Genomic DNA, 25,788 nt, shown 5'->3' on the forward strand with positions numbered 1-25,788 from the left:
GGCTGGAAGCCAGTTGTTTGAAAAGAGCCTTCCCTGGAACCTTCCTGAACTGCACAGGCTCCTCCACCAACTCGAGCTGCCGGACCCGATCCACGGCGTCCCCCACGTCCCAGGCAGCAGCCGCCCAGGGGTCACAGGCCCCCGAGGCAGAGCCAGCTCCAGGAAGACAACTGCGCCCGAGCCTCGCCCTGCTGGTGACCAGGAAATTCACTCTAGCGACAAATTCCAAACCACCTCACCCCTGCTACCCTTCAATCTTAACATTCACAATTTTAACTGCAAGTCAAGAGGGAGAGCCGGAGTTTCAAACCCGCTCCCACGACTGTGACCGCCAGGTCAGTTAGTTACCTTTGACTCTTAAGACGTAACTTCTCTACCTTTTCAAATCCGTCACCTGATAGAAGAGTTTTGATTTTGAGGGATTTGTCTGCTGTCCTTTTAAAAAGATAGTAAGGTCTGATTTCAGACTTAGGTTCTGACTTTCTGCTGAAAATACCTTCCCCGGAGCTTCTGAGGCCTGGCGTCGGCCGCCACGGGCTGCGGCTCAGCCAGAATAACCACGCGCACAGGCACAGAGAGCAGACGCAACCTTTTACTCCCTATTTCCTTCTCCACATCGCATATTAAATATCTGAAATATATTAATCTTAGAAAACAATGTGGACACAGTACTCAGTGAGCGCAGGCAGCGGAGTAAACAGTCCAGATTGCAAAATCGTAGGTTTTTAAAAACAACAGAGTAGGTGTTGCCATCTCCACGCTTCCTGCTGCCTCACTGCCGAGAATGTCGTGGAATTTTGCAAAGCGTCAAACTGGGAAGGAAACGGAAGGCATAAAAAAATAAACGTGATAACCAATTGTTCCATCTTTGGGAAGATGGTCATGATACAGCAGACCCTTAATTTAGTTTCCAGGTAATAATACGAGTATTTTTTTTGGCGTTTGGGATTTCCCCTAATGTGTTTAGTCTCTAAGCAGGTTTTCAGGCTTGGGGTAGCCGAAGAGAACGAAATCTGCTTCGTAGAGTTTGTAAAGCTGCTGCCTCCACGCCAGGGGGATTTTGGCGAACCAGTCCTCCTCCCAGCTGCTGGCAGTTCTGTTCCGGTAGCTCGGGGGGAAGTGGAGGAGCTGGTCCACCTTGAGCAGCCGCAGGAGCTGGGCCGCGTCCTCGTCCAGCGTCTCCAGCTTCCCCACGAAGTCGTAGTCTATCTGGCAGGGGTGGCAGAGGCGGTACACCTGCCTCCAGTGCTCGTTGAAGGGGGCCAGCGTCTCGGTGTGGGGGTCCAGCAGGTACTGGATGAAGTTGGCGAAGGACACGCGCAGGCCCGCGCCAAAGGCCTCGCTGACCGAGGCGGGCAGGCGGGTGTGGTTGGAGTACATCCTCAGCATGGGGACGGCGAACTTCCGGTAGAACTCCTCGTTCTCCAGCTCGAACTTGCTGCGGAAGGCGGAGATGAGGCGGACGAAGGGGTCCCGCACGAACAGGAACTTGGTGTACTTCTTCAGCTTGACCTTCATGAGGTGGCGGGAGAACTTCCCGTAGCGGCGCCAGAACTTGTTGAAGGTCAGGTGGGTGCTGGAGTTGTGCACGTGCTCCCGGGGGATGTCGAGCGGGTTGCGGTACGGGGCGCCCTGCCGCAGGAGGCTCTCGCTGAGCACGATCATCACGCGCTTCCAGTTGGTGCAGGCGGCCTTGGGCACGTAGCAGTAGATGGCCCCGTGCCGGTCGTCCACGATGAGGTGGTTCAGCTCGTGGTTGGGGATGTCGTCGAAGGAGCGCTCCTTGGTGGGGAAGACGAGGCTGGAGTTGGCGCAGAACTCGCGCAGCACGCGCCGCCGCTCAGCCTGCAGCCGGCCCTGATCTACGCCCTGCTTGGCATCGTGTGCGGACCAGTCGTAGCCCCTCACGTTCTCCTCCAGCTTGCCTGGCATGGGCCTGGTGGAGGCTGGCGGACGGGGCCGCTCGGGCTTCTGCTTCATGCCGGAGCTGAGCAGCTTGTCCAGGAACTCATCGAGGTCCGTCGTGAGCCCCCTGTCCCCGGCCCGCCCAGGCGTGGGTGGCAGCCCCGGCAGGTGCGGCCGGGAGAGGGCCGTGTGCAGGTAGAAGTGGGCGGTGCCCACGCTGTCCCAGTAGACGATGATGATCAGGATCGTGGCGGCGAACCCCACGGCCAGCCACAGCCGCAAGAGTCGAGCCTTCACCATTGTGGCGGCGGACGGCGGCTCCGCCTTCAGACCCCTCACGCTGGCACCACGTGGAGACGGGGCATCGTGCTCAGAGGATCTGCAGAGGCAATGGAAACCAAACCCAGGGTCAGCACGCAGCCCGGGCCCCGCGCGGGCCCCCTCCCTGTTCCACGCCACCACGTGTGCGACGGGTGCCCCTGCTTCTCTCCCTGCCCCTGCCCTCCGTGGGCAGGATCCCCTAGGTGGCCTGACGTCCACGTGTAACGTGACCCAGGCCATTCGGAAGGGCCCGGAAGGATGACGGTGGCTTTTGAGGGGAGGGAAGGGCCTGACAGAGCCCTCGAGGCACAGGGAACGTGGGGAGTAGAGCAGGCACCAGAGGGAGGGGACAGCCACCAGCAGCAAGAAGCCGACAGCTCAGCTGAGCTAGCGTTTCCCAAGATGCTGAAACCCTCCTCCAGAAAAGGCCTCTCACTGCGTACACAGAAACCACGGGAACAGGTGGGAGACGGACCCCCACAGGGGCCGAGGGGCGGGCAGCTCGCCCCCATCAAGAACAAGCTTTAGTGGGGACGGGTGGAGGCATGCGGCTGGCAGGGCACTGAGGCCCGAGTTAAGGGGCACAGGGTCCCCCTGGCTGCTGGCAGGGCCGAGTGCAGGGCCCAGGTTCTGAAATCACCCACCTGGGGACAGCGGACGCCCCAAGGCTGCAGGTGGCAGGTGTCACCTGGTCTTCGGAGCCCCAAAGGGAGGTGGAAGAGGGAGGAGCCCGGGGTGCTGGGGTCTGGGCTCTGGGGGCTGGTCGGCCACCTCATGGGGGCTGGGGGCCTCCCACGGATGGGGATGGAGACCAAGGACGCGGCAGTGTAGCTGGCTCGCCGGTTCACAAGGGCTGTCGACCGACATCCAAAGCCAACACTAAGGACGTGCTGCCACGTGCCAGGGACAGACGTGCTAGGGACGGACCAGGGAATATGCTGGAACACGCTGGAGTCTTCAGTCCACGGTGGAGATGAAGGCACTAGTCAGGCTGGCAGCAACCCCGGGTGGGAACGCCGACCCAGAGGCGAGATGGAAGGTACGCCTTACCTGCTGACCCTTCTCGTTTCGCCAGGGAGTAGCCGCTCCTCCCCAGTCCTCCCCCAGCTCCTTGCCAGTCTTCCCCCTGCTCCTCCCTGCTCTCCCCCTCGCTCCTCCCAGTCCTCCCCTTGCACCACAGACACCCACAGCAGACTCTGAGAGGCAGAAAGACATGGCAGCCTCGGGACCCAGGGACTCGAGGACACTGTGGTGCCGAGGCCCCGGGTTTCCTTGCTGCCCCCCGTACCTGGGCAGGGCCTGCAGAAGCCGCCAACCCAGAGCCACCCGCAGGCAGACAGAAACGCCCAGGAGAAGCCTGTGTTCCCCCCACTGCCCAGCCAAAGGACGGGAGAGGGTGGCCTGGCCACAGAAAAACACTTTTGCTCAACATACCCAATGGAAAACTGCACCCTCTGAGCCCCGACCCCACAGCACCCACAGTTTCAGCAGGCAGAGCTGGGGGTCCGTCCACCCTGCTCCCCAGAGAAACCCGTGGCACATGCCTGTTCTCCACGGGGGAGCAGGGCTGAGCAGGGAGCTGGCCTGCTTCCGTGGATCCGGGGGCTCTGACTCTCCCCTCAGGGAAGTGTCGGCGTGGGCCAGTGGGTCCAGTGGGGAGTGAAACCTTGACCCCACCTGGCGTCACAAGGCAGACAGAGCCGGTGCAGGGGGAGAGCCGCTGCTGACACCCCTGCCAAGACTGCCGGGCCCATGGGGAGTGGAGTCTGCACCCCGACCCCGCCCAGCAAAGAGGAGAAGGCCCAGGGGCCCAGGTCAGGGGGGAACCTAAGACAGATCTGCAGCCACGAGACGGACGGCAGGACGCACGGAGAACGCACCCCCACAAATCAGCAGCTTAGATAAAATGGACCCACTCCCTGAAAGTCACAAACTACCAAAATGAAAAATTCCATAATCATTAAAAAAATTGAATTTGTAATTAAAAAGCTCCCCCCAAAGAAATCTCCAGGCCCAGAGGGTTTCACTGGAGAATTCTATCAAACATTCAAAGAAGAGTTAACATCAGTGGTAGACAATCTCTTCCAGAAAAGAAAAGAAGGAACACTACCAGCCACAACCAAACAAAATCAGTACCAAAAAGAACTCAAAACAATCTATAGACCATTATCTCTCATGAACTTAGATGTAAGCATCCTCAAATACGAGCAAATCGAATCCAGCAGTGTATTAAAGAGAATCATACACCGTGACCAAGTGGGATTTATTCCAGGTATGCAAGGCTGGTTCAACATTCAAGAATCAATCACGCAACCCAGTCTACCAGCTGGCTAAAGAATCCACCGACTCGAGAAAACTGGCAAAAAATCCAATGCCCTTTCACTATAAAAACTCAGGAAACCAGGAAAAGAGGGGAACTTCTTCCACAGGGTAACGGGCCTCTACGGAAACCCACCCTCATCCTGAACGGTGGAGGGGCCATGGCAAGGGGCCCCCAGCCCCCTCACCTCCACGCGGAAATCCTCCTGACGTCACACTCAACTCGGGGCTCCCTCCTCGCGAAGCCTCTCCCAACCGGCCGAATCCCCAGATCACACACCGTTCTCCTCCTGTGTGTGACCCTGCACGGCTGGTGTGCCGGGAGTCACCGCTCCCTCGCGGGCCCCTGTCCGGTTTGGCTCAGGTTTGGCTCACCCCCCACCCAGCACAGGCTGGGGTCCCTGAGGATGGAGGCGAATCGGGTGCAGGGGCAGGTCCTCTTCTGATGTGTCCCTGGGCAGCGTCTTGCCGAAGGCCCCTGGTTCTTCTCAGAAAAGAGCCCCCGCCGGAACCCGAGCCTCCAGGGTGGGCTGCTCCCCTCCTGTGTCAGCCCCTCCGAAGGGGCTGGGGGCTCCCCCGCCCGCCCCGAGCAGATGTTCCTGGTGTCCCCACCTGGGGGACAGACCACCAGGGCCCACCCCGTGAACCACCTGCTGCTTCTGCTGGGCCTTCCCCTCAGAGGACGGGGCTAGGCCCCCTGCCGGCCCACCCACCACAACTGCACCTACGCACCTCAGAATCTGGATTCAGAAAGATGAACAGCCTGGAACGCTGGGTTGAAATCAGAGATGGGGGCTTAGCCTGGGATAAATGTGAAGTTCTCCACCGAGGCTTAAAAAGTCACCTCTCCGAAATCACTGCCCTCCCCCCTACGTGGGATCAGACACCCAGGGGAGTGAATCTCCCTGGCAACGTGGAATATGACTCCCGGGGAGGAATGTAGACCCGGCATCGTGGGACGGAGAACATCTTCTTGACCAAAAGGGGGATGTGAAAGGAAATGAAATAAGCTTCAGTGGCAGAGAGATTCCAAAACAAGCCGAGAGATCACTCTGGTGGGCACTCTTACGCACACTTTAGACAACCCTTTTTAGGTTCTAAAGAATTGGGGTAGCTGGTGGTGGATACCTGGAACTATCAAACTACAACCCAGAACCCATGAATCTCGAAGACAGTTGTATAAAAATGTAGCTTATGAGGGGTGACAATGGGATTGGGAAAGCCATAAGGACCACACTCCACTTTGTCTAGTTTATGGATGGATGTGTAGAAAAGTAGGGGAAGGAAACAAACAGACAAAGGTACCCAGTGTTCTTTTTTACTTCAATTGCTCTTTTTCACTCTAATTATTATTCTTGTTATTTTTGTGTGTGTGCTAATGAAGGTGTCAGGGATTGATTTAGGTGATGAATGTACAACTATGTAATGGTACTGTGAACAATCGAAAGTACGATTTGTTTTGTATGACTGCGTGGTATGTGAATATATCTCAATAAAATGATGATTAAAAAAAAAAAAAAAAAATCACCTCTCCAGGAAGGGAGAGATTCCGAGGTGGGTGACTAAAGAAACTCTAACACACCGTGCAGTGGCCAGCGGCCGCCTTCCATGTGGACGCTGGCCGCTTGGGACAGCCCGTGCTCGGCAGCCGTGGGGCCTCGGCCAAGGACAAGACACAGTGGCAGCCACTGCTCGTGGGTCCCCAGATGCGCTAACCTCTCGCTGTCAGGTCCTTCCTCTTCCTGTCCTCTCTTTCTGACTGGACACCGGATAGCCCCTTTCAGGGGGCAAAGGGCAAAGATAAATTAGCACACCTGGGCGTGGTGTGACCGGACAGTTTGGGAATCCTGGAAGAGTCCGACATCAGGCACCCCACGTGTGCACATCGGGCCCCCACCTCTCCCTGGGCCCCCCTCAACACACCCCGGTTACAATCTGCTCCTGACGGCTCTCGGTTTCTCTTCCCCCAATGTCACCCTGCAGAGGGGGGCAGTGACCAGCGGCTGGACGGGAGATGTCTGTCGGGCTCCCAACACCCAAAGGGTCGTCGCACAGAAGGGGGGGCTTATTCTGAGCAGCTTCAGAAGACAAAACTCAGCAACCAAGCTCAGCCCGGTAAACTGAGAGCTATAAGTGGCCAGATAACCAACCGAAGGGGCTGTGCTGGGGTGACACTGGGCCTCTGCTTGGGGTGTGATTCTACACAGACTGTGAGTGTGTGTGTGCGTTACCACTCCCTCGAGGGGCTTCTCCCAGGACCAAAGACTCTGCTTCCGGATTTCTCAGACGCATTCAACCCGACCCTTCAAGAGCTACTGGACCCAGCACTGAAACCATTTTCCTTAAATGAGCCCAGAAATCTGGGTGCATTTTCTACCCATGTCCACAGCTTTTGTTCTCTTGATTTTTTTTGTAATTGAGAAAGTAATCAGTCCTCAAAGTAGCAAGGGAGAGCTCGAAGGGTGGCATGGGCTTCTCCACGGCACCTGACTGAGGGGGGGAACCACCGCGGCCACCGTCACCTTCACCGGGTGCTTCCCGAGATCTCACGCGCCCCCAGCGCCAAGTGAAGGTGGGAAGCAGAGAGCCTGGGGGCCGCGCCCTCCTGCAGCCCTCCGTCACCACCGCTGCCGGCAGTTTCGTTTGTTGAGTAGTTTATTATGTGTGTTCAAAGTAAAAATCTCATTACAAAATGTATGAAAAGCTGCAGGGGTGAGCAGTGACATTTTCCACTCTTCTCCTTCACAACTGCAGCTGGCATTTTCGCTCCCTGCCTTGGGTGGGTCCATGGGCACGTGTGGGAACAAGTAACAGTGTAACAGTGTCCAACATCTCTTCCAAGAGTTACAAATGAACAGCCCTGTAGCCTGTTTGTAGAAGAGATCACAAGTACACTTCATATAAGTTTTCAAGACTGTCCATTTCAGTGATGTGTGGTGATAAAACATTTCCTGAGATGAAGACAAAACCACATTGAAAAAAAAAAAGGTTTGTCGAAGGTCAAGAAAGTAGTGAAGGGGATGTCAAGTGATTTAAGACATAACTTTCCAATTTTAAGGTCAAGACTAACAGAATGAAGGTAAGTAGGTTCAAAGACCCCCTCCGTGGACCCAGGCCCTGCTCGCACGAGACTCTGCTGACAGCCGAGCACCCTCGGGCGCTGAGGCCAGCTCTGAGTCACCGCACCTGAAACCAACAGGCTTCTGCTTATTTTTCAGCCAGGCACTATTACATGCAGCTGAACAAATGCCAGAGATCACCGTGCTTTATAAAAACGATGAAGCACGTTTGGCAATTTAATAATGCTTCAATTTAATTGCAAGGAAAAGACATGATCAAAATACTTGAGGATAATAATAGACATCAATGTTTACTAGTAGCTGCCATTTACTAAGCTCTTACCACGTGCCAGGCACTAAGGCAAGTGCTTTATGCCTGCACATTACCTCGTTTGCTCTACATGGCCATCTTCGCAGCTGGGGGAAACAGGCTCAGAGAAGTAAAACGAGCACACGACCCCAGGTCTGACTCCCAGTGTTCAAACCCGCACACATTCTCTCCACTGTCTCACTGCTGGAAGTATTCTATTGACAAAACAGCTTCACTGAAACACAAGTGACATACAATAAACTGCATGTGTTTAAAATTTACAATTTGACAAGCTTGGACACACATGTGCCCGTGGAACCATCCGCACAAGCAGCACGGCCAGCCCCCCCACCCCTCCAAGTCCCCTCATCCTCTTTGCAACCCCAGCCACCCACTCCCACCCCCAGCAATCCTGGTCTCCTTTCTATCACTGGAGATGGGCTGGCATTTTCTCGAGTTTTAGATCAACGGAAAGGTACAGTATTTACTTTTTTTAGCCTGGCTTCTTTCACTCACCACAATTATTTGCAACTCATCCAAGTGGTTGTATGACTCGAGTTCATTCCTTTTTATTGCCAAGTGGCAAATTCCAGTGTAAAAAGTATTTATCCAGTAACCATAGTAGCATGTTACACACAAGCACACCCACACATGCCTACATTTTCCCAGATCCCCCCAGGTCCTGAAGTGACAAGTGGAAGTTTCTTCTTTTCCTAAGTTAAATTTGGTCAATAGGGGGCCTGGGGAGATCTGCTTCCTTAAATGCTCAGACCCTAACTTGTCAAAATGGAGAAGCAAACCACCTCGTTGGGTTTCTTTGCTTTTCTGACGCCGTACAAAGGCCCTAGTCTTTGTGACCAAAAGAGCAAACAAAGGTGACAACAGAAACAAGCTCCTACTCGGAATTTAAGCCAGAAGGAAAACGGAAACTCTGCTGTGGCAAATCCAACACTGTACATCGACGGTGCCAGAATGAACTTGCTCAACATTTAACAGTCCTGAAGGCCGTTCTCAAGTCCAGGGAAGATGGGTCTTTTTTTAACAAAATGATGTTCATTTAGATGAAAGTCACTCCAATTTTTTCCTCATTTGGTTATTAGCACTAAGAGGTTACAGCCTGTTAACTGACAGCATATTTGATGTTTAAAGTTTTGTTCGTTGTCTATAGCCTGGTTTAAGGATGACTGGGAGTTGTGGAGGACGCCAGATGGCACAGGAGCCTCAGATCTCTCCCACTCGCACAAGTCCATCTACTAACTCAGAATGTGACGCTCAGTTCCATCACGCAGACCAGCGTGAACGCTGCGTTTTCTCTCGAGGGACAGTGACATGGAAAGCCGGGTTATAACCCGGTTATCCCAGAGCGTGGGCTGCAAACAAGGGGAAGGTGACATGCAGACCCGCCCGAGAGTGGGGGGCACCATCCCCACGGTCAGTGCCGCCTGGAGGCCGGGCTACAACCCTGGTCACGTCCTCCCCGCCCCACCCACCCCCTCGGACCGTCTTCCGAGCCACTCCCGAAGAAAAGTCATGTGCAGATGGCACCCACCGGTTTTCTCCTTTAGCTCCAATGTTAATCATTTTAAAGGTCTCCCCAGGCCCCTCTTTTGCTCTCACCCAGTAGTAACCTTGGAGGCAGCTACCAGGCAACCACCTAGTAACCAGGTAATCCCGTCAGGAGCCTGCCCAACCCGTCCACTCTGCAGGACTGGAAAAGCCCGTCGCCATCAGCACCTCCGTGGGTTTGCCCAGAAGTCACCCGAGTGGCGTGACTACAGCCTCCGGACTGAGGGCTTAAAGGTTTCTCCTGCCACTTTCTGCATCGGTGACACCCACACGCAGGAGTTCACCACCAACCGCGGGCTGCCCTGATGCCACGCAGCAATGCCGAGGGACGGGGGGGGTTTGGGAATAAATTAATACTTTGCTTTTTTGGTGTTGGAACAGAGAACAAGTACAGCCCAGAGTTTTAACACTACCCCCCATCCTTCCCTCCCCAGGAGTCAGGACAACGGGAGACACAGGTTAACATGCAAGAAGCGGCACTCAGCTGCAGAAAAGGCAAGTCACAGAAAAATCCTTAAACAATTAACAAAAGGTATGCGCTTAAATAAAAACGCATTTCTTGCAAACAGCATGAATAGTAAAAATTCCAGAGAACAAATGTGCAGACTGGCCTGGGGTTCACTCTGCAGGAAGCTGACTCCCAACCGGCAGTGATACCCCCACACAGGCAGGTCCACGCAGGCCGACCACGTTGCCCTATGGGTCACCCCAGGGTGTCCTACGATGAGGCCGCCACTCCCCACAGAGCCGGGGGTCCCAGAGCACTGGGGTGGGGGCACTGAGTGCCCTCTGACCCGCCTCCACGCCCCGCGAGCCCCGGGCGCCTGCTGACCAACGGAAGGAGCTGACCTGGGCCGGGATGGAGCCTCCCGGCAGCCGCCCCACCTTCCCCGGCCTTCTCCCGGGAACTGTCACCACCGGGGCAGGTGCAGCCGCGCAGCCTCCCCCCACGCCGCCCGGAGCAGCTGCTCCAGATGGGGCGAGGCCCCTCTCGGGAAGTGGCTCCTTTCTGGAAATGGGTCGAGGACCTGCGGCTTCCACCATCTGCCCCGAGGAGGGGTCTCTGCTCCCAGGCAGCCTCGCTCTGTTCCTGCCAGTCCACTTCTGCCTTTCCAGGCCTTGGGGTCTTCCTCCCTGGGGCCCTTGCTCATGGCTGGGAGCCCCCTCCCCTCCCCCAGGAAGGGCTGCTGCCGCGCGGGGCCCCTACCCTCCTCTCGGGCCGGCTCGGGGGGCCGCGGCACCTGCAGCTCCTCCTCCTCCTCCTCCCGACCACTGCTGCCAACCGAGCCCGGGTTCCGGCCCACACCACCCTGAGAGGCCGGACAGGCAGCCCACCTGCAGCCTTTGTCACGGCGTCTTCTCCGTCGTGGTCTCCTCTCGCTGGAACCACCACCAGCCTTCTGGCCACATGGTTCTGACCAGGACCCCTTGAGGAGTGGCTGACCCAGGAGTGGGCCTGAGGATGGGTGGCAGCTTCATGGAGGACTTCCCGGTGGCAGTGACCTCTTGGAGGCTGCTGGGCAGAAGCATCGCTGGCAAAGCAGCCAGAGTCAGAGCTGTCTGAGGGCTCCTGGCTGCCATCTTTGATGGAACCGACTCGGGTAATTTAGGGCAGGGTTTCTCAGCCTCAGCACCACTGATATTTGGGGCTGGGTGATGCTTTCCTGAGGGCTCTTCTGTGCGTTTTAGGATGTTTAGCAGCATCTCTACCCGCTGGGGGCTGGGAGCAACCCCCTGGCTATGACCATCAAAACCTCTCCAGACATTGCCAAATGTCCCAGAGGGAGGGGACTCCCCTTCCCTGGAGAGCCCTGCTTTAGAGGACACTGCCCTGGCCACCACCCCTTCCTCAGAACTTGAATCAGTCATCACTGCTGTACTCGGGCCACCCCCTTTCTGCAGAGACTCGGGGGGTGGGTCCACAGCCCCTTCTTTGGCTGAGTGGGGTTGCAAACAGTAGCCTATGTCTGCCAGGCTTTTCCTGACCCCTCTCCCCTAGCTGGGGCACCCTCAGCCCCCCACTCGCCTGGACACAGTCTTCTCGGGGGCAACCACACCACCCCCTCCTCTGAGCCTGGGCTACACTGCTTACTGGTCAGGGGCAATGCCGGGCAGCCTGAGCCGGTGAGCCTGGTCTGGCTGGGGCCTGGGCCGCTGCAGGAGCTGGCTCTGGGGTCTGATTCCTTCGAGCAAGAGTCAGAGCCAGTGTGGGGGCTCCTGTCCCCTGCTACCTTCTGGGCAGGTGTCTTCTCGTCACAGAGGAGACTGCTCTCCCCAGCCCAGCTGCTCCCCCCAGCCCTGGGCAGAGCGGCCCCTCCTCTGCTCCTGCCAAACTGTCAGCACCCATCTCCTTGGAGAACCTGCTGGCCGCCTCCTGGAGCCGGGCGGCACAGGGTTGCTGACACCCATTGACACAGTGCACCCCTCGCACACCCACTCGGGCAGCTGCATTCACCCCGACGCCCTGGCCGGGCTCAGCTCTCAGTGCTGGGGACACAAGGTGAGGACGGGCTCCCTGCCCTCACAGAGCCGACATTCAGGACAGGGGCACAGACACGGATGTGGGTGTGTGAAGGAGAGAATGCTGGTGGTGACAGAGCCAGGAGGAAAGCAACCAGGCGTGAGGCGGCGAGTGAGCCGGACGTCGGGAAAGGCGCAGCGAGCCCAGAGCCTGGAGCCGGAGCGTCCAACAGAGACGGAGGGCAGGGAGGTGGAAGAAGGGGGAGCAGCGGAGCGCGAGGGGGCCCGGGAAGGAAGCAGGTCCCTGAGCAGGAAGGGGGAGCAATCAAATTCAACTCAACACAGCCCTGAAAAGGGGGAGCAACGGAGGGGAGACCATTTAGACGGGCAGGCTGCACTCCAGACCAGGAGCACACGTCCAGCCTGCGCGGGTGGGAGACGCCGCTGCCACCCCTGCCCCCCGGGGGCTCCTGCTCTGACCCCCCCCACACACCTGCACACTGGGGGAAACCCTGGCCACGTCTGAACTCCAGGCAAGGAGGGCTGCACAGTTGTCTGTGGAAGAATTAGGGACTTCCAAAATGAGGTTTACTATTCCCAATATCTATTTTATACACCGAAAGACACACGTTACTATGAAACAGGGATGCACTTGGCGGTGGCAGTCTACGCAGGCAGCGCTGAATCCATTTCCATTATTAAAAGCTTCCCGAGTGTGGTATCACAATTCCCCATGGCGGCTCCATACAATAAGGCCGTGCCTGGATTCCCACCTGCTCAAGACCGGTGTGAGGTCTGGGACCCCGGACATGTAAGGAACAGGTGAGACCCTCGGGGGAGGCAGCCAGACGCATGCCTGACGCCCGCTGCTCCCGGCATGCGAGGGCTCACATGTTCACACCCAAGACAAAGTGCGGCGCATGAGCGTTAGGAAGAACACAGCAACAGGCACACGTGGGTGTGCACGTGTGTGACGACACGTGGCTTGACGTGGAAGCACGTTTACCAGACTATTGACTAACACCCCTGGAAGTGGGCATCTGGTGGTCCCAAATTACTTCCTTACAGTTTTCCATGTTTGTAATGCTTTTGTGTACATTGAGCATTTATTGTTCTTTACTGTCAGAAAAAAATGTTCACATCTAAAAAGACACACAACAATAACAAAAGTTAAGGCATCGAAGATGCTGCAGAATTGTTAACAGGAGCCAAGCTTAGGGCCTGCTGCTGGAGCGACACTGTCCGCAAAAGCTCAGCATGCTGACCCCACCTGCAATTTGTACATGAAACAAAACTCTAAATTTTAAAAAACATTAAAACAGGGTGCAAAAAAATAAGCCGGGTTCTTTCCTTTGGGACGGCCTCAGCTGGTGGCTGTGGCCTTGACCACTCGGGGCGCACCTGCTCCTGCCCCTCAGGGCCCGTAAATGCAGGAGGTGGGCACCCATGTGGACCTCCGGAGGCGGCCCTCACCCAGGGCCTGGAGGCCTCAGTTCGTTGGAAACCTCAAGGTGTGGGGGCAAGGCCTCGGCCCAGCACCCCATTGTCATCTCTAACCTCAAAGAAGCCACGAAACGGAAGTTGTAAAAACAAGATGACTTGAGTCTACTAAACAGCCTTGTGAAAGCAGCTCTTTGAAGGGAGAAACTGTGTCTCTTAAAAAAGGTATGGATCATAAGTTCACAGTTCCCTAGCACTGCAAAGAGAAGAGAAGAGAGAAAGACTACCAGATAGCACTGCCAACAACTTTTGTTTTTTTAAAGGAATTAATCATCTAGGAATTTCTGGCCCAGTTACCAGGCGCTTTAGGCCGGGGGCGGCCTTCAGAGGGGACTGGGGAAAAGACAGAGGAAAAAAGACAGATGTCTGGCTGACCGCTGGACTCGAGATCCAGCCACCTTGAAACAGGTCAGGGATCCGCACTCACCTCACAAAGCAATTCTTCACTCACAAAAGCAGCTGTCAGCAGAAAGCCCCCGGCTCGGAAGGAACTGCAAGAACGGGCTTTGCAAACGAAAACCAAGCAGCTGCGAGGGAATTTACCGAGCCGAGTGGCAACCAGGAACCTTGCCCGCAGCAACCCTGCCGGGGGCCACGTTTCTACAAGGGTGGTGCCGGGGGCCCCCGCAGGTGCTGCTGCGGAAGGGAGGGGGAGGGCAGGCGCCCAACGCTCCGTGCACAGGCAGACAGAGGTGCCCCGTTGCACGCTGCTGCCCACACACGTGGCACGGCAGGATGTGACACCCTGGCGGACTCGGGGCCCGGAGCAGCCTGCACCCTGTTGCCGGGAGGACAGAGGGCTGCCGGGGACAGCTGGGTGCTCGGTGCAGGCCGCCCTGGCCGGGAAGGGGTGGCCACACTGCCGGGCCCAAGGTGAGCCTCCCGAAGGGCCGGCCACGTTCCCACAGCACAGCTGACGTCCAGCGCACAGAGACCAAGCAACACTGGCTCTGCCGTTGGGACTGGGCTTTTTTTTTTTGGGGGGGGGGTTCCTTTGTGGGTTTTTTTGGTTGCACGTTATAGGTATAAGTGGTCGAACCAACGAGAACTGAACATTACATGCTAAGAAACGGAAGCAAATGTGCCTGCAGCCACGGAAAGAACGTGACAGGCAGAGAGATTCAGCCACTGCCCAGCCACCGAGAGCAGAAGTCCCCAAGGGGGCTGAGGGTCAGCTTCCCCGCAGAGAGCCAGGGCTCCGGGGCCACGTGCTGCAAGGGCCGTTCTTTCCTTGGTGAATCACTTCGACACCTCCGATTCTTTCTCTTTTTCTTTTCTTTAGATTAGATTTATTGAGGTACGATTTACATGTGGTAAAACTCACCCTTTCTAAGCGAGTGACAGCCAGTGGGTTTCAGCAAAGAAAGGGCTACGGCTGTGTAACTGCCCCAACTAGGGTGCACAAGACCTGCATTACCCCAGAGTGCCCTACACCTCACCCACCTGCTTGCAGCGGGTGCAATTCCATTTTTGGGCTACACCACTGTTTATGTATCTGTATCGACCAACTGACAGACACTTGGGTTGTTCTCCTCTTCGGGCTATTATGAGCAAAGCTGCTATGAACCTTTCCCAGGCCAGACATGTTTTGCTTGCTTGTTTTTATGCTGAGACTTTCACAAAGTTAGACAAGATAGCATAAAAAATACCAAACGGAATTTCAGCTCCAGAAGGTTCTCCAAGATCCATAAAAGTCGATATTCTACATTAATGCTTACGGTCTCCATGGAGAGACCAACCAAACTGACCATCAAAATGGGATTCCAGGTGTGGCCGGCGGGAGGGCGGGCGGGGGCCGCAGCGTGGGGCCTGGAGGGAGCACACCGGGTCCCCGCCGGCCGAGGTGCCCTTCCGGGACCCATGCAGTTCTCGGCCGTTCGTGCCGCCCAGCGCGGTGCCTCCCCCTCGGGGCCCCTCCCTCCCCCCGGGGTGCAGGAGCAGTGGAGGAGCGAGAGGGGCAGGGGGCTGCGGTCCCGGGCAGTGGCTGCAGCGAGGCCATTCAGAAGCCTGCGGTCCTTTCCCCAGGGGCAGGGAACGACGGAGTGGGTGCACCCAGCACGCCCGCGGCTACTGAGCGGCCTCCACGATGCAGCTCCGCCGAGCTGAGCATTCACCCCCAGGGACCGCTGCAGCCAGGCCTGCAGGGTTGGGACGGAGAGGCCCAAGGCAAAGAAGAAACTGACCATCTTCTGGACAAGTGGGAGGAGGAATGAAGGGGTCGCGTCAGGACGGGGCTGGAGGGTGCAGCGGTTACCACCCGCTGCTGACGGGGCCGGGGTGAGCACGACGCAGATGGGGTGGGCGGTGGAGACTGGCCCATCACTGTAAATTTGGAAATGTGTTTGGAAACATTCTCAGCCTTGGTGGGGATGTTAATTTGGCAGAGTGATTTGGCACACACCCCAGGGGAGAGACGTATGGATTCTGGAGGCGGAGATGGAGAACTAGTGAAACAGTCAAACTGAAACCAAAGGCAGTGACTGACCACATGGTGACCGGTGGGTGTAAGGACACCCGCGGGAAACGTGTGGCAGCCTGTCAGATGCTCCTGAAGGAGAACGCTGTCGGGTCCAACAGAAGACCATGTCCCAGTAGCGGAGAAGTACACCCAAAGGGAGAGTCTGGTACGTGATTAACCATCTGACAGCTGCCCCAATCCCCACGTCCCAGAAGAATATTCTGCACGGGAGTTTCTCAGGCTGACTCTTGGCCTTTCAGCACAAGTCCTGAGGCAGGACGGGAGACGCGGCACACAAGGGAACTGGGTCACTTTGATGGAGCCCTGTCGGTCTTCGGAGATCGGCTCAGGTGCCTGCACTGCCCTGTGGAATTCTCCAACGAGATCGTCCGTGCCCTTCACACTTGGAGTTGTGGGCATTTTACACTGTTTGGAAGAAGACTAAACCTTGGAGATCCGTTTCACCTAATCATGTGCTCTGCAAATAGCCATCCTGACCTTCACATGCTGTAGGGGACACCGAAACGAGACAGGCAATTGATTGTGAATTCCTTTAAGTTTTTTTAATTATTATTTTTAATTTTAAAAAAGCAAATGAAGACTGTATATTTTGATGAGCTCGGGTGTTACTTTTGAAATTAGCCAGAGGATGAGTGGGCAGCCCAGTGAAGGCTGCTGAATGCACTGAACCCCTAGAAGGTGAGTTTTGTTACTTTCCATGTCTGTGTGGGCATTTTGGTTTTGGTTTTGGTGGATCTTCAATTTGGATGCTAGGAAGAATGAACATCATTGTTTTACTCCTCAGGGAAGATCCTGATAGTGTTTCTTGTCAAAAAATGGACTTAGATATTAAAATTTGGTGCTTATAAGAGAGTTAAAAAATGACTAGCATCGCTTCCATTAAAATTATAAAAGAGAAAAAAATATATAATATACAAATCTTAGATAATCAATGATTATTCAATTATAAAATTTTAGGGGCTCTATACTGAAAACTATAAAACACAGCAGAGAGAAATTTAAGGTCTAAATAAATAGATATATCAAGTCCATGGATTGGTGGCCTCAAAAGTAAGATGTTCAATTTTCTTCATTGGTCTCTATATGCATTGCAATCCCAACCAAAATCCCAGCAGTCTTTTCTGCAAAAATTGACAAGCTGATTTTTAAATGTATTAGAAAATGCAAAGGATCTACACTGCCAAAACTAGCTTGAAAAAGAACAGGGTTGGGAGAATTTACACTAGCTGATTTTGAGACTAACTATAAAACTACAAGGTAATCAAGATGATGTGTAAGAACAGACAAACAGATCAATGGAACAGAATTAGACAGTCCAAAAAGAGATTTTCAAAAGATGTGCAAAAGTTATTCAATAAGGAAAGAACAGTCTTTCGAACAATGGTTCTGGAAAAACTGACATCTACATGGAAGAAATGAACTTCAACTCTTACCTCACACCATACCCAAAAATTAATTCACTGTGGATCACTGACCGAAACGTAGAAGCTGAAACTATAAAACGTCCAGAAGAAAACGGGAAGAAGTCTTCATGACTTTGGGAAAGGCAAAAAATTATTGGGATACCAAAAGCATTTACCATACAAGAAAACTTTCATAAATTGGACTTTATCAAAATCTAAAACTTAGGCTCTTCAAATGTCACCACTGAGAAATTAAAAGGCCTGCCACGGACTGGGAGAAAATATTCTTGATACATACACCCGACAAAGGACTTGGCTCCAGAATTCACAAAAAATTCTTAAAACTCAATAAGAAAACAAACAATGAAATTTTAAAATAGCCAAAAGATCGGAACTTCACAGAAGACCTAAGAATAGACAAAAAGCATGTAAATGTTCAACACCATGTCGCCAGAGAAATGCAAACTAAATGCAGCGAGATGCCAGTTCACACCACTGCAATGGCCAAAATTAAAGAGCCTGACAAGTGTTGGCGAGGGTGCAGAAAACTGGCACCAGTGACAGGGTAAGATGGAACAGCCATGACGAAAACCAGTTTGGCTGTTTCTAGTCAAGTTAAATATACCCTTAAGATATGACCAGCAATTCAACTTCTAAGTAACTGCCCACAAGAAATGAAAACATGTCCACGCAAAGATCTGTAGAAGAATGCTCATTGCGGCTTCCTTCAAAATAGCTAAAACCTGAAAACAACCCAAATGTCCACCAATAAGGGAAGGAATAAACAATTTGTGCTGTATTCATTCAATGGAAAAGTACTCAGCAATAAAAAAAAAATGAACTACACAGCACAATGCACGCTATCACACGGACAAGCCCATAAATACATTCGACAGAAGAGGCACACGCTGTGTGATCCCATCACAGGAAGTTTAAAACAGGCAAAGATAGTGACAGAAGTCACAGACTGCCAATGGCACCAGGATACGTTCTGGGTGATGGAAACCTCGTATTGTATTGATTGAGCAGTAATTACACAGGTGTATACAGTTGTCAACATTCATTCATCAAACTGCACACTTGAAGTGTGTGCATTTTAGTATCCGTAAATTATACCTCAATAAACGTGATTTAAAGGGAAAAAAATGTTAGCGGTCTTAAGCCAACCTCCAGAAGCTCAAACTTTTCTCTGCAACACGGATGCGATGACCTAGCTCCCACGGATTTGCACCACTGTGATAAAGATACTCGTGCAGAAGTTCCGCGTGGGCACTTAGTCTGGAAGAGCCAGGGGATGCTCCGCCTGAGCCCGGACCCTGCCGCCGGCTGGGGGGAGTCCTTTTGTTTCTGAGTTTCAATCCTTCATTTACAAAAGGAGAGCAACCTCCGCCCAAGGAGAGCGTTTCAGCTCCACTGGTGGAAGAGAGAAAATCCGTGTTTGTACTTTCTTTAGACTATACCACCGGCCTTATTTATCCTTCTGTCTTCAACAGGCCCTCAAATATGTGCACTTTACAAACATGATGCCTTATTTTTATTATTAACTTTGCTTTCTACAATTGCCAGTTGTTAGCAGTCATTAGGCTGAATCTTTTCAAATGATTTTACAATAACAGCTTATGTGCACAGGTGCCGTACTAAGGGCTTGCATATGATAATTTATTTAACTGTCACAATAAATGGGATGGAATTGGGGCAAAACAGTGAGGCGACGAGCCCAACTCCGCAGCACCGGCACGTGAACCTGGCAAGTGGGTTTGAGAGCCTTCAGCCTCTGCGGTATGGATTCCGTGCAGAAGTGCTGGTTCTTCCTAGACACGCAGGTTTTTATCATCTTTATTTCTGAGAGAATTCGCTTCTTCATGCCCAAATGATCATGCTTGGAACATTAAGTCAGAGGACAAGGCCTTCATTAAGAACGCCAAGAACGTTTGGGTTTATTTACACTGTGGCAGAAAGACCAGAAACGGCCTCCTTCTTTTCCAGCTTTACCAGGAAAAGAATTCACTGCCGTTCCCGTCACCATCACTGTAGCCAACGCAAGTGTGGAAACTGTCGTCCCTGGTAGCGGCATTTACTCTCTGGGCACCTGCAGTGCTGACCCCTGCAGTCTGCAAGGCGGGACCAGGTCAAACACCCAGCATAAGACTCTTACTCAGTTCTGGCTGTAGTTTATTTGCTTATAAAACGACTTCATCTGTATTCAGTTGACCCTGTGAACTAACACCGATGGCACGTCCAAATAAGAATAAGTAAGGAACGGTCACGCCGAGGACAAAGGAACACTGATTTATGTCCTGGAAGATCTGAATGAAAATCTAGCCCAACTTGGCCTTTGAAGTAGGGGCGCGGGAAGCAGACGGCCCACAGCTCACCGGCTCTTTCTTCCCTGTGCTCAGGCCCCTGAGGGCTGAGCCCCTCGTGGTGGACAGGACAGAGTCCACCAGACCGGTGCAGTGTCCCCAAACGTTCTCCGAAGGCAGGGGCCATGTCTAACATCTGTCCTCTTCCCAATACTCAAATATTTGTTGCATGATATTTGACTCTGGAATCCAAAAGACAACTCGCAAAAGTTAAGTCAATTCAAAGCAATTACTTCCAAGGAAAACCACAATAAATTCTGCCAGGATTAGCTTACAAACCTGCTCAGGGCGTCACCCATGGAGCACACCCAGATGTAGCCTCACCCCAGCACCCCCACCACCCTGCTGCTCTGAGCTGCCATCCGCTCCGACCCGGCAGCCGCGGGCACTCTGCGACCAGAGCCTGCCGCATCCCCGCTCCTTAGGATAGGCTGCCCCCACGCCCTGGATGATGGAGACCCCAGCTCTTGAGCCTGCCGCTCGCCCTCACCAATCCCCTCCAGCCACAATGGCCTCCCCAAGCAGGTGGCCCCCACCTCCTGGCATCCCTCAGCTCTTCTGCTGAAACCGCCCTCGCCCGGAGCACCCTCAAGCCAAGAAGGAACTCCTGGCCCTCTGCACTCCCTGCCCTCTTTCCCCGCAGCACAGGTCACCACCTCCAGGAAGGCCCCCGTGCTGGCCTCCTGCCCACCTGAACCAAAACATAAACCTTGGAAAGCAGGGCCTTGGCCCCCTGTCCCCGCTCCATCCTCTGGGCTCAGAGCTCTGCAGAGCACGCAGGAAGCCCTTGGTAAACACTTTCATGCTAACACACAAACAAGATGAGCCTCATCTGATTATTTCTGAAGCTGGGTGACAGGAGAAGAGGGGTCCGTGAAAACACCATCTCCTCCCTACTCTGGGAGATGTTTAAAAATCCTCTTACAAAATGTTAACAGGAAAAAAAAATGGGTGAAGACAGCACCAAAACTCTACTATGGGACTACAGTCAGGAGACAGAGAACAATGACAATAAGCAGAGGATTAAAAAACAGGGCCTCAAGGAACGATCTGGCCTTGCACACGACAGAGGCCGCACGATGGTCTCGTGTCATCAGCGGAGGAAGCGCGTCCGAGACCCTGATGTTACTTTTATCAGCGCGTGTACTTTAAAGGAGCAAGTCGGTCCACCAAGTTTGTTACCCAAAGAAACAGCAGTCCCTCGGCCCCGTCTCCACTACCCCCCACCATCCTTCTCCCCAATTCTTTTTTCACTGATTCTTCTGGTGTTCACCTCCTACTTCTAGAGAACACACCCTCTTAGCTGGAAGCTGGAGGTTCACTTGGGCATTATCTACTGACTTTCTGCTACAGCTGGTAGAGACGTGGCTCTCCCCCTACCCTGGCCCCTTCTCCCCTGGCCCCCCACCTTCTCCACGTGGGCAGAGCATAATCCCAATTAGAGTGATATTCAGTGTTTCCATAAATTATCATGTGTAAAGGCCACTCACAGCTGAGCCTTGGAGTTCCCCATAATTATTTTTCTTTTCCTGCACAATGTCTTATTTTCCCTGGAACTAATAACAGTTTTGTGCTCCATGTGCTTTGTTTTCTATGCACTTATCACTCCCCAGCCCCAACACTGCCAACGTCTGACCCTCCTCTCCAGATGTCCCAGCGCATCGGGTGCCCTGTCACAGAGAACTCTCCTGCAGGAGCCTCTGGCCGGCTGGCTGTCACCCCGATCCCTGGCACCACCAGCAGCAGGTCCTTTCCCCTCACTCCCGGGCACAACCCTACTTCCTCCCCCCGCCTTCCTCATGCCCAATTCACCACCTCTTTTGGGACAGCACGTCCGCCAGTCATGCCCTAAAGAACCTAGGAGGCAAATTTTGGAGCATGTCTGAAAACGTCTTTATGCTTCTTTCCCTGAGAGCAGAATTCAAGGTTGAAGATATTTACCTTCTCTTGGGCTCCTCAGACTCCCCTAATGACTGTGCCGTGCTCCTGCTGGAAGCAAGTGGCCCCACTGGCAACGCTCTGGGAGCCGAACCAGACACGCACTTCATCCTCTACGTTCTGTACGGGAGCCCTGCGCCCCACGCTCCCCCTCATTCCTCCCTGACATACTTCAAAGTTCCCTACAAAGTTACAGGCACCACCTGGTTAAGAGCAGGAAGGATTAGTTACCATGTCAGTCACCACTAGAGGCAGCGTTGGCAGCAAAGAAACAATGCAAATATCAAAACTAATGATGCAAGTTGAAGAAATGAAGAACTAGCCACATTTGTTTCAATACTATCAACAACCAATCTCTTTTCCACAAATGGCCCCTTCAGCCTTAGGACCCTTCTAGAAGAAAATCACCCGCCAGCCTCAAAGTTGTGCAGTAATGACTGAACCGAATGCCCTCCGCCAGCCAACCGAGGCGCTTCTCCTCCGACGTGTGTCCCCAAAACACTGGTCTTCCCCAGGGTTCCATCCGCGAACATACACCTTCTCTTCCCCATGGGGTCATGTCCCAGCCAGGATGGGGGCCTGCCCTGCCCCCTCCAAAGTGCTCCAGGATTCCCCACCTCAGGTAACGACATCGTCCCTCAGTCGCTCAACGAGGAATCTCGGGTGCCTCTGCCTTCTTCCCTTCCCTTTCGCACACCTCCCAGAGTCCGCTGCACCCCAGGCGCCCCGGCTTCTTCCAACTCTACACCCCTCTCCGCCCTCATGGCCACTGGCCTAGAGCTGCACCTCCTACAGCTCCACCCAACGCAGGCCCCAGCTCCCTACAGCCCACGTCCACCCGCCGTGTTCTCACCGCTGTTACCTTCCTAAAACACAGCTCTAATCACATCCCACCCCAAAGCCGGGACCTCTCATCAGCAGGGGGAGAAAAGTCCAAACTTCCTGGCACAGCATTCAAGGCCCTTCTGAATCAGAGACCCACCTTCCCGGCCTGAGCCTCCACCCACAGTGAGGGGCTGCTCTGTCTTCCACACATCCCAGTCACCTCCGCAGCACACACTGTGGGCTCCACCCGGAAGGGTCTCCCCAAACTTCACTCACCCTCCAAGGCCCATTCTTCCACGTCATCTCCACCACGGAAAACGTCTCCAACTCCAAGACAGAAGCTCAGCTGCCCCCTCTTTCTGGACACACTGTGCACACACAGTCGGGGGTGGGGTGGGGTGCGTGTGCTCTACGGGGTGAGGCCCCTGCTGTGATCAACATCTGGCCCAACTTGGCACCCTGCATACGGTTAGACTCAAAAATGTTTGCTGAACTCACAGAGCAGGCACACACTGAGTAGCAGCAGTTACCACCGATACTACTTTTCCCACAGCCTTAAAATACCAGCCCAAAGTCCCATAAACTAATTCACAGGGAAACCAAACATCTCTGCAATTCCACACGGGCACGCTACATCCACAGCGGCCCTACCTCCACGTCACAACTTCCCAGTAGCCCTGTCTTCTCTCCTTTCTCACCCAGACACCAGCACTGACTCAAATTCCCAGCACCAGGCGTGCACAGAGAAGGGCTAAAACTGTGTCCCGGTTTGGGGGCAAATGAGGACATTCAAGATTTGCTGCATCCCCTCTGCTCACGGTCCACGTTCTTATTTGTCCCAGGACTTCCGAGTCCCTACGCTGTTGAACTACACAGTAGACAATTTCCTAATTACGAGAACACTATAGCTTGTTGTGCTCAGTGCCAGACAGAACCTCTGCTCGTGCCAACAGTTTGCCAGAGATGTCTTGGTGGCGATGAGCCCAAAGTCCCACTGTTTGCAGCTAATACATGACTTCCTTTGGCTGAAGAGGCAGAACGGCTGTTTCTGGAGCCAAAGGCCGTTCAAGTGACACCGTCCCTCACCCTGCCTGCACCCGCGGGAGCCGCACAGGCAGCGGTCTGCTGGCAGCCGGAGAAGCCAGGTCCAGGCAATGGGAAAATGCCCACGAATCAGGCGAGTGTACCCTCACCAGGGAGCCAGGTGGAAGAAAATAAATCGATGCTGGGCACTTGGTCCTCTCCCTGCAGGGCAGGAGAAACTGGCCCCCAGCCAGGAGCGCTGGATGACAGGGCTCTCTACCCCCCACCACCTCTGCTCACTCTGAACAGGTCCTGCTTTTCCTTCCAGACTTTCCACTCCGGTAGCTGCAGAACAGAACCAACAGCGGGCAAGAGAACCCACTGCCGCTTCCTCCAGGAAGCAGATCTGCTTGGTCCCTATTGCACAGGGAAGAGAAGGAACCGGGCGGGTAAGATAACGAACAGCAGCAGGAGCCGGCGCCGGCGCTCACTAAGGGCCGAGTTCGGTGCCGGCGCTCCCAGGGCCGGTACGCGGGGCCCTGGGCTCAGAGAGGGCGCGGGCGCGGCCGAGGGCACACAGCGCGCCAGGCGCCGAGCCCACCTACCCAGCCCCAGCGGGCGCGGGCCGCGGGCCGGGACCCCCGCCCACCTCCGGGACCCGCGCCCTGGGGACCCCGGGGCCCCGCCCAGCCCGGGACCCCCGCCCCGCTGCCCGGCCTACCCCGCCCAGCCCGGGACCCCCGCCCCAAGCGCAGGAGCCGCCCCGGGCCCGCAGCACGAGCCGGGCAGGGGCTCCGCGCCGCCCCCCGCGCCCCTCACCTCGCGCCGCCCCCCGCGCCGCCCCCCGCGCCCCTCACCTCGCGCCGCCGCCGCCGCCGCCGCGCGAATAGCGGACCCCGCCGCGGCCGCCCCGCCGCCGGCCCCGCCCCCGGCGCCGGAGCCCCGCCCCCCGCTCCCTCTCGCGAGAAGTGGCGGCCGGTCGCGGGGCCGCGGAGCGCGGGGCCGGCCTCCTTCAGCGCGCCTGCGCCCGCCCTCCGCCCCGCCCCCGCCCGCCGGTGCCATGTGGCGCCGTATTTACGGCCGGAGAGCAGCCCCGCCCCCGGGCCCTTGGAGCCCCGCCCCCTCCCTCAGCAGCCAATCCTCTGCCGAGCGCCTCCCTTAACTCCGCCTCCGCCGGGCCCCGCGCAGGCGGCTCGGGAGCGGTCCCGGGAGAGGGCGGAGTCGGCGGGGGGCGCCGCTGTCCGCGTCCTGCACGCGGGGCCGGCTCGCGGGCGCTGACTTCCTCCTCCCGGCTCCGGAGGCGGGGCGGCAGGGGGCGGCGCTGCTCCCCAGCCGGGGCGGTGGGCGCGCGGGAACCTGGGGCAGGTGCCTTCGCCTCTCCGGGCTGTGTCCGCATCCACGGAACGGCGTCCTGACGCCACCTCGCAGGGGCGGTGAGGCTCCAGCGGGACAGCGCGCGCCGCGCTCATCAGGCCGCCGCGGGACATCGCCGCCGTGCCAGCAGTTCCCAAACCGTCCCCTGGAGTGGGGATCTCCAAAGAGCGTTAGGGGTGCCCTCCTGACAGGATAAAGGGGTTCCCTGGTCAAATAAGAATGGGACACAGAAAATAAAATGGAAAAGGTTTGATTACAGCCAGACTTCTCAGACCCTGTGCTCCCAGTGCACTGGAAAGGCGTTTCCCGGTGAGGTCCCGGGCCCAGCACCTGGGAGGGTTTGGTAAAGGTTTATCTGAATTAAATAGAGAGTCAGGTGCCCAAAAGCCAGAGTCGCTCACCAGCAAAAGCCTCCTGGGAATCGGAGCAGCGCTCAGGAGGCTGGTTGGTGAGGGCCGGGAGCGAGAGGACCGGGGCGGCCGGGCCTGGCCTCGGAGGACTGAACCTGGGTGGGATAAAACCACTCCTCACCTGGGAGGCGGAATGGGGTTTCCACTCCCGGCAATGAAAATGTTTTGGAGCCAGATGGAGGTGGTGGTCCCACGACATTGTGAATGTGCTAAATGCCACTGAATTGTGCACTTTAAAATGATTAATTTTAGGTTATGTCAGTGTCACCTCAATTTAAAAACACAGCACACTCCTTAGCTGGCTACAGCAGCCACTTTCTTACCCTTGCTGAAATAGCGGCATATTACTCCTCATTTACAGAAGAGGAAGCAGGAGCTCAGAGAAGCCAACCAACCTGCAAAAGACACACAGCTCGGCAGGTGATAGTCAGAACCAGAATCCAAATCCTGGGCTCCGAAGTCAGAGTTCTTTTCCTGAGAGCCAGGTGACCACCACACAGAAGGGTGCTGCTGCTGGGTGGCTGCCAGCAAGT

The 25,788-nt window shown here is 55.2% G+C and overlaps 1 protein-coding gene across 5 annotated transcripts; it reads right to left on the reverse strand.

The window, feature by feature from the left end:
- Positions 1-576: 576 nt before the first annotated feature.
- On the reverse strand, positions 577-24,381 carry CHST12 (carbohydrate sulfotransferase 12). 5 transcript variants are annotated; one of them, XM_037814780.1, is made up of 2 exons: positions 24,329-24,381; positions 577-2,284 (listed from the first exon to the last, which is right to left on the reverse strand). In XM_037814780.1, the coding sequence occupies exon 2, from the start codon at positions 2,203-2,205 to the stop codon at positions 964-966; it is 1,242 nt and encodes a 413-aa protein (XP_037670708.1). In that variant the 5' UTR covers positions 2,206-2,284; positions 24,329-24,381; the 3' UTR covers positions 577-963. The 5 variants fall into 5 exon arrangements, with proteins under 5 accessions (XP_037670708.1, XP_037670711.1, XP_037670707.1 ...); XM_037814783.1 differs by lacking the exon at positions 24,329-24,381 and adding an exon at positions 23,772-24,139; XM_037814779.1 differs by lacking the exon at positions 24,329-24,381 and adding an exon at positions 22,725-22,746.
- Positions 24,382-25,788: the final 1,407 nt, after the last annotated feature.

The sequence above is a fragment of the Choloepus didactylus genome, chromosome 21, assembly GCF_015220235.1.
Source record: "Choloepus didactylus isolate mChoDid1 chromosome 21, mChoDid1.pri, whole genome shotgun sequence".
Taxonomy (NCBI): Eukaryota; Metazoa; Chordata; class Mammalia; order Pilosa; family Megalonychidae; genus Choloepus; species Choloepus didactylus.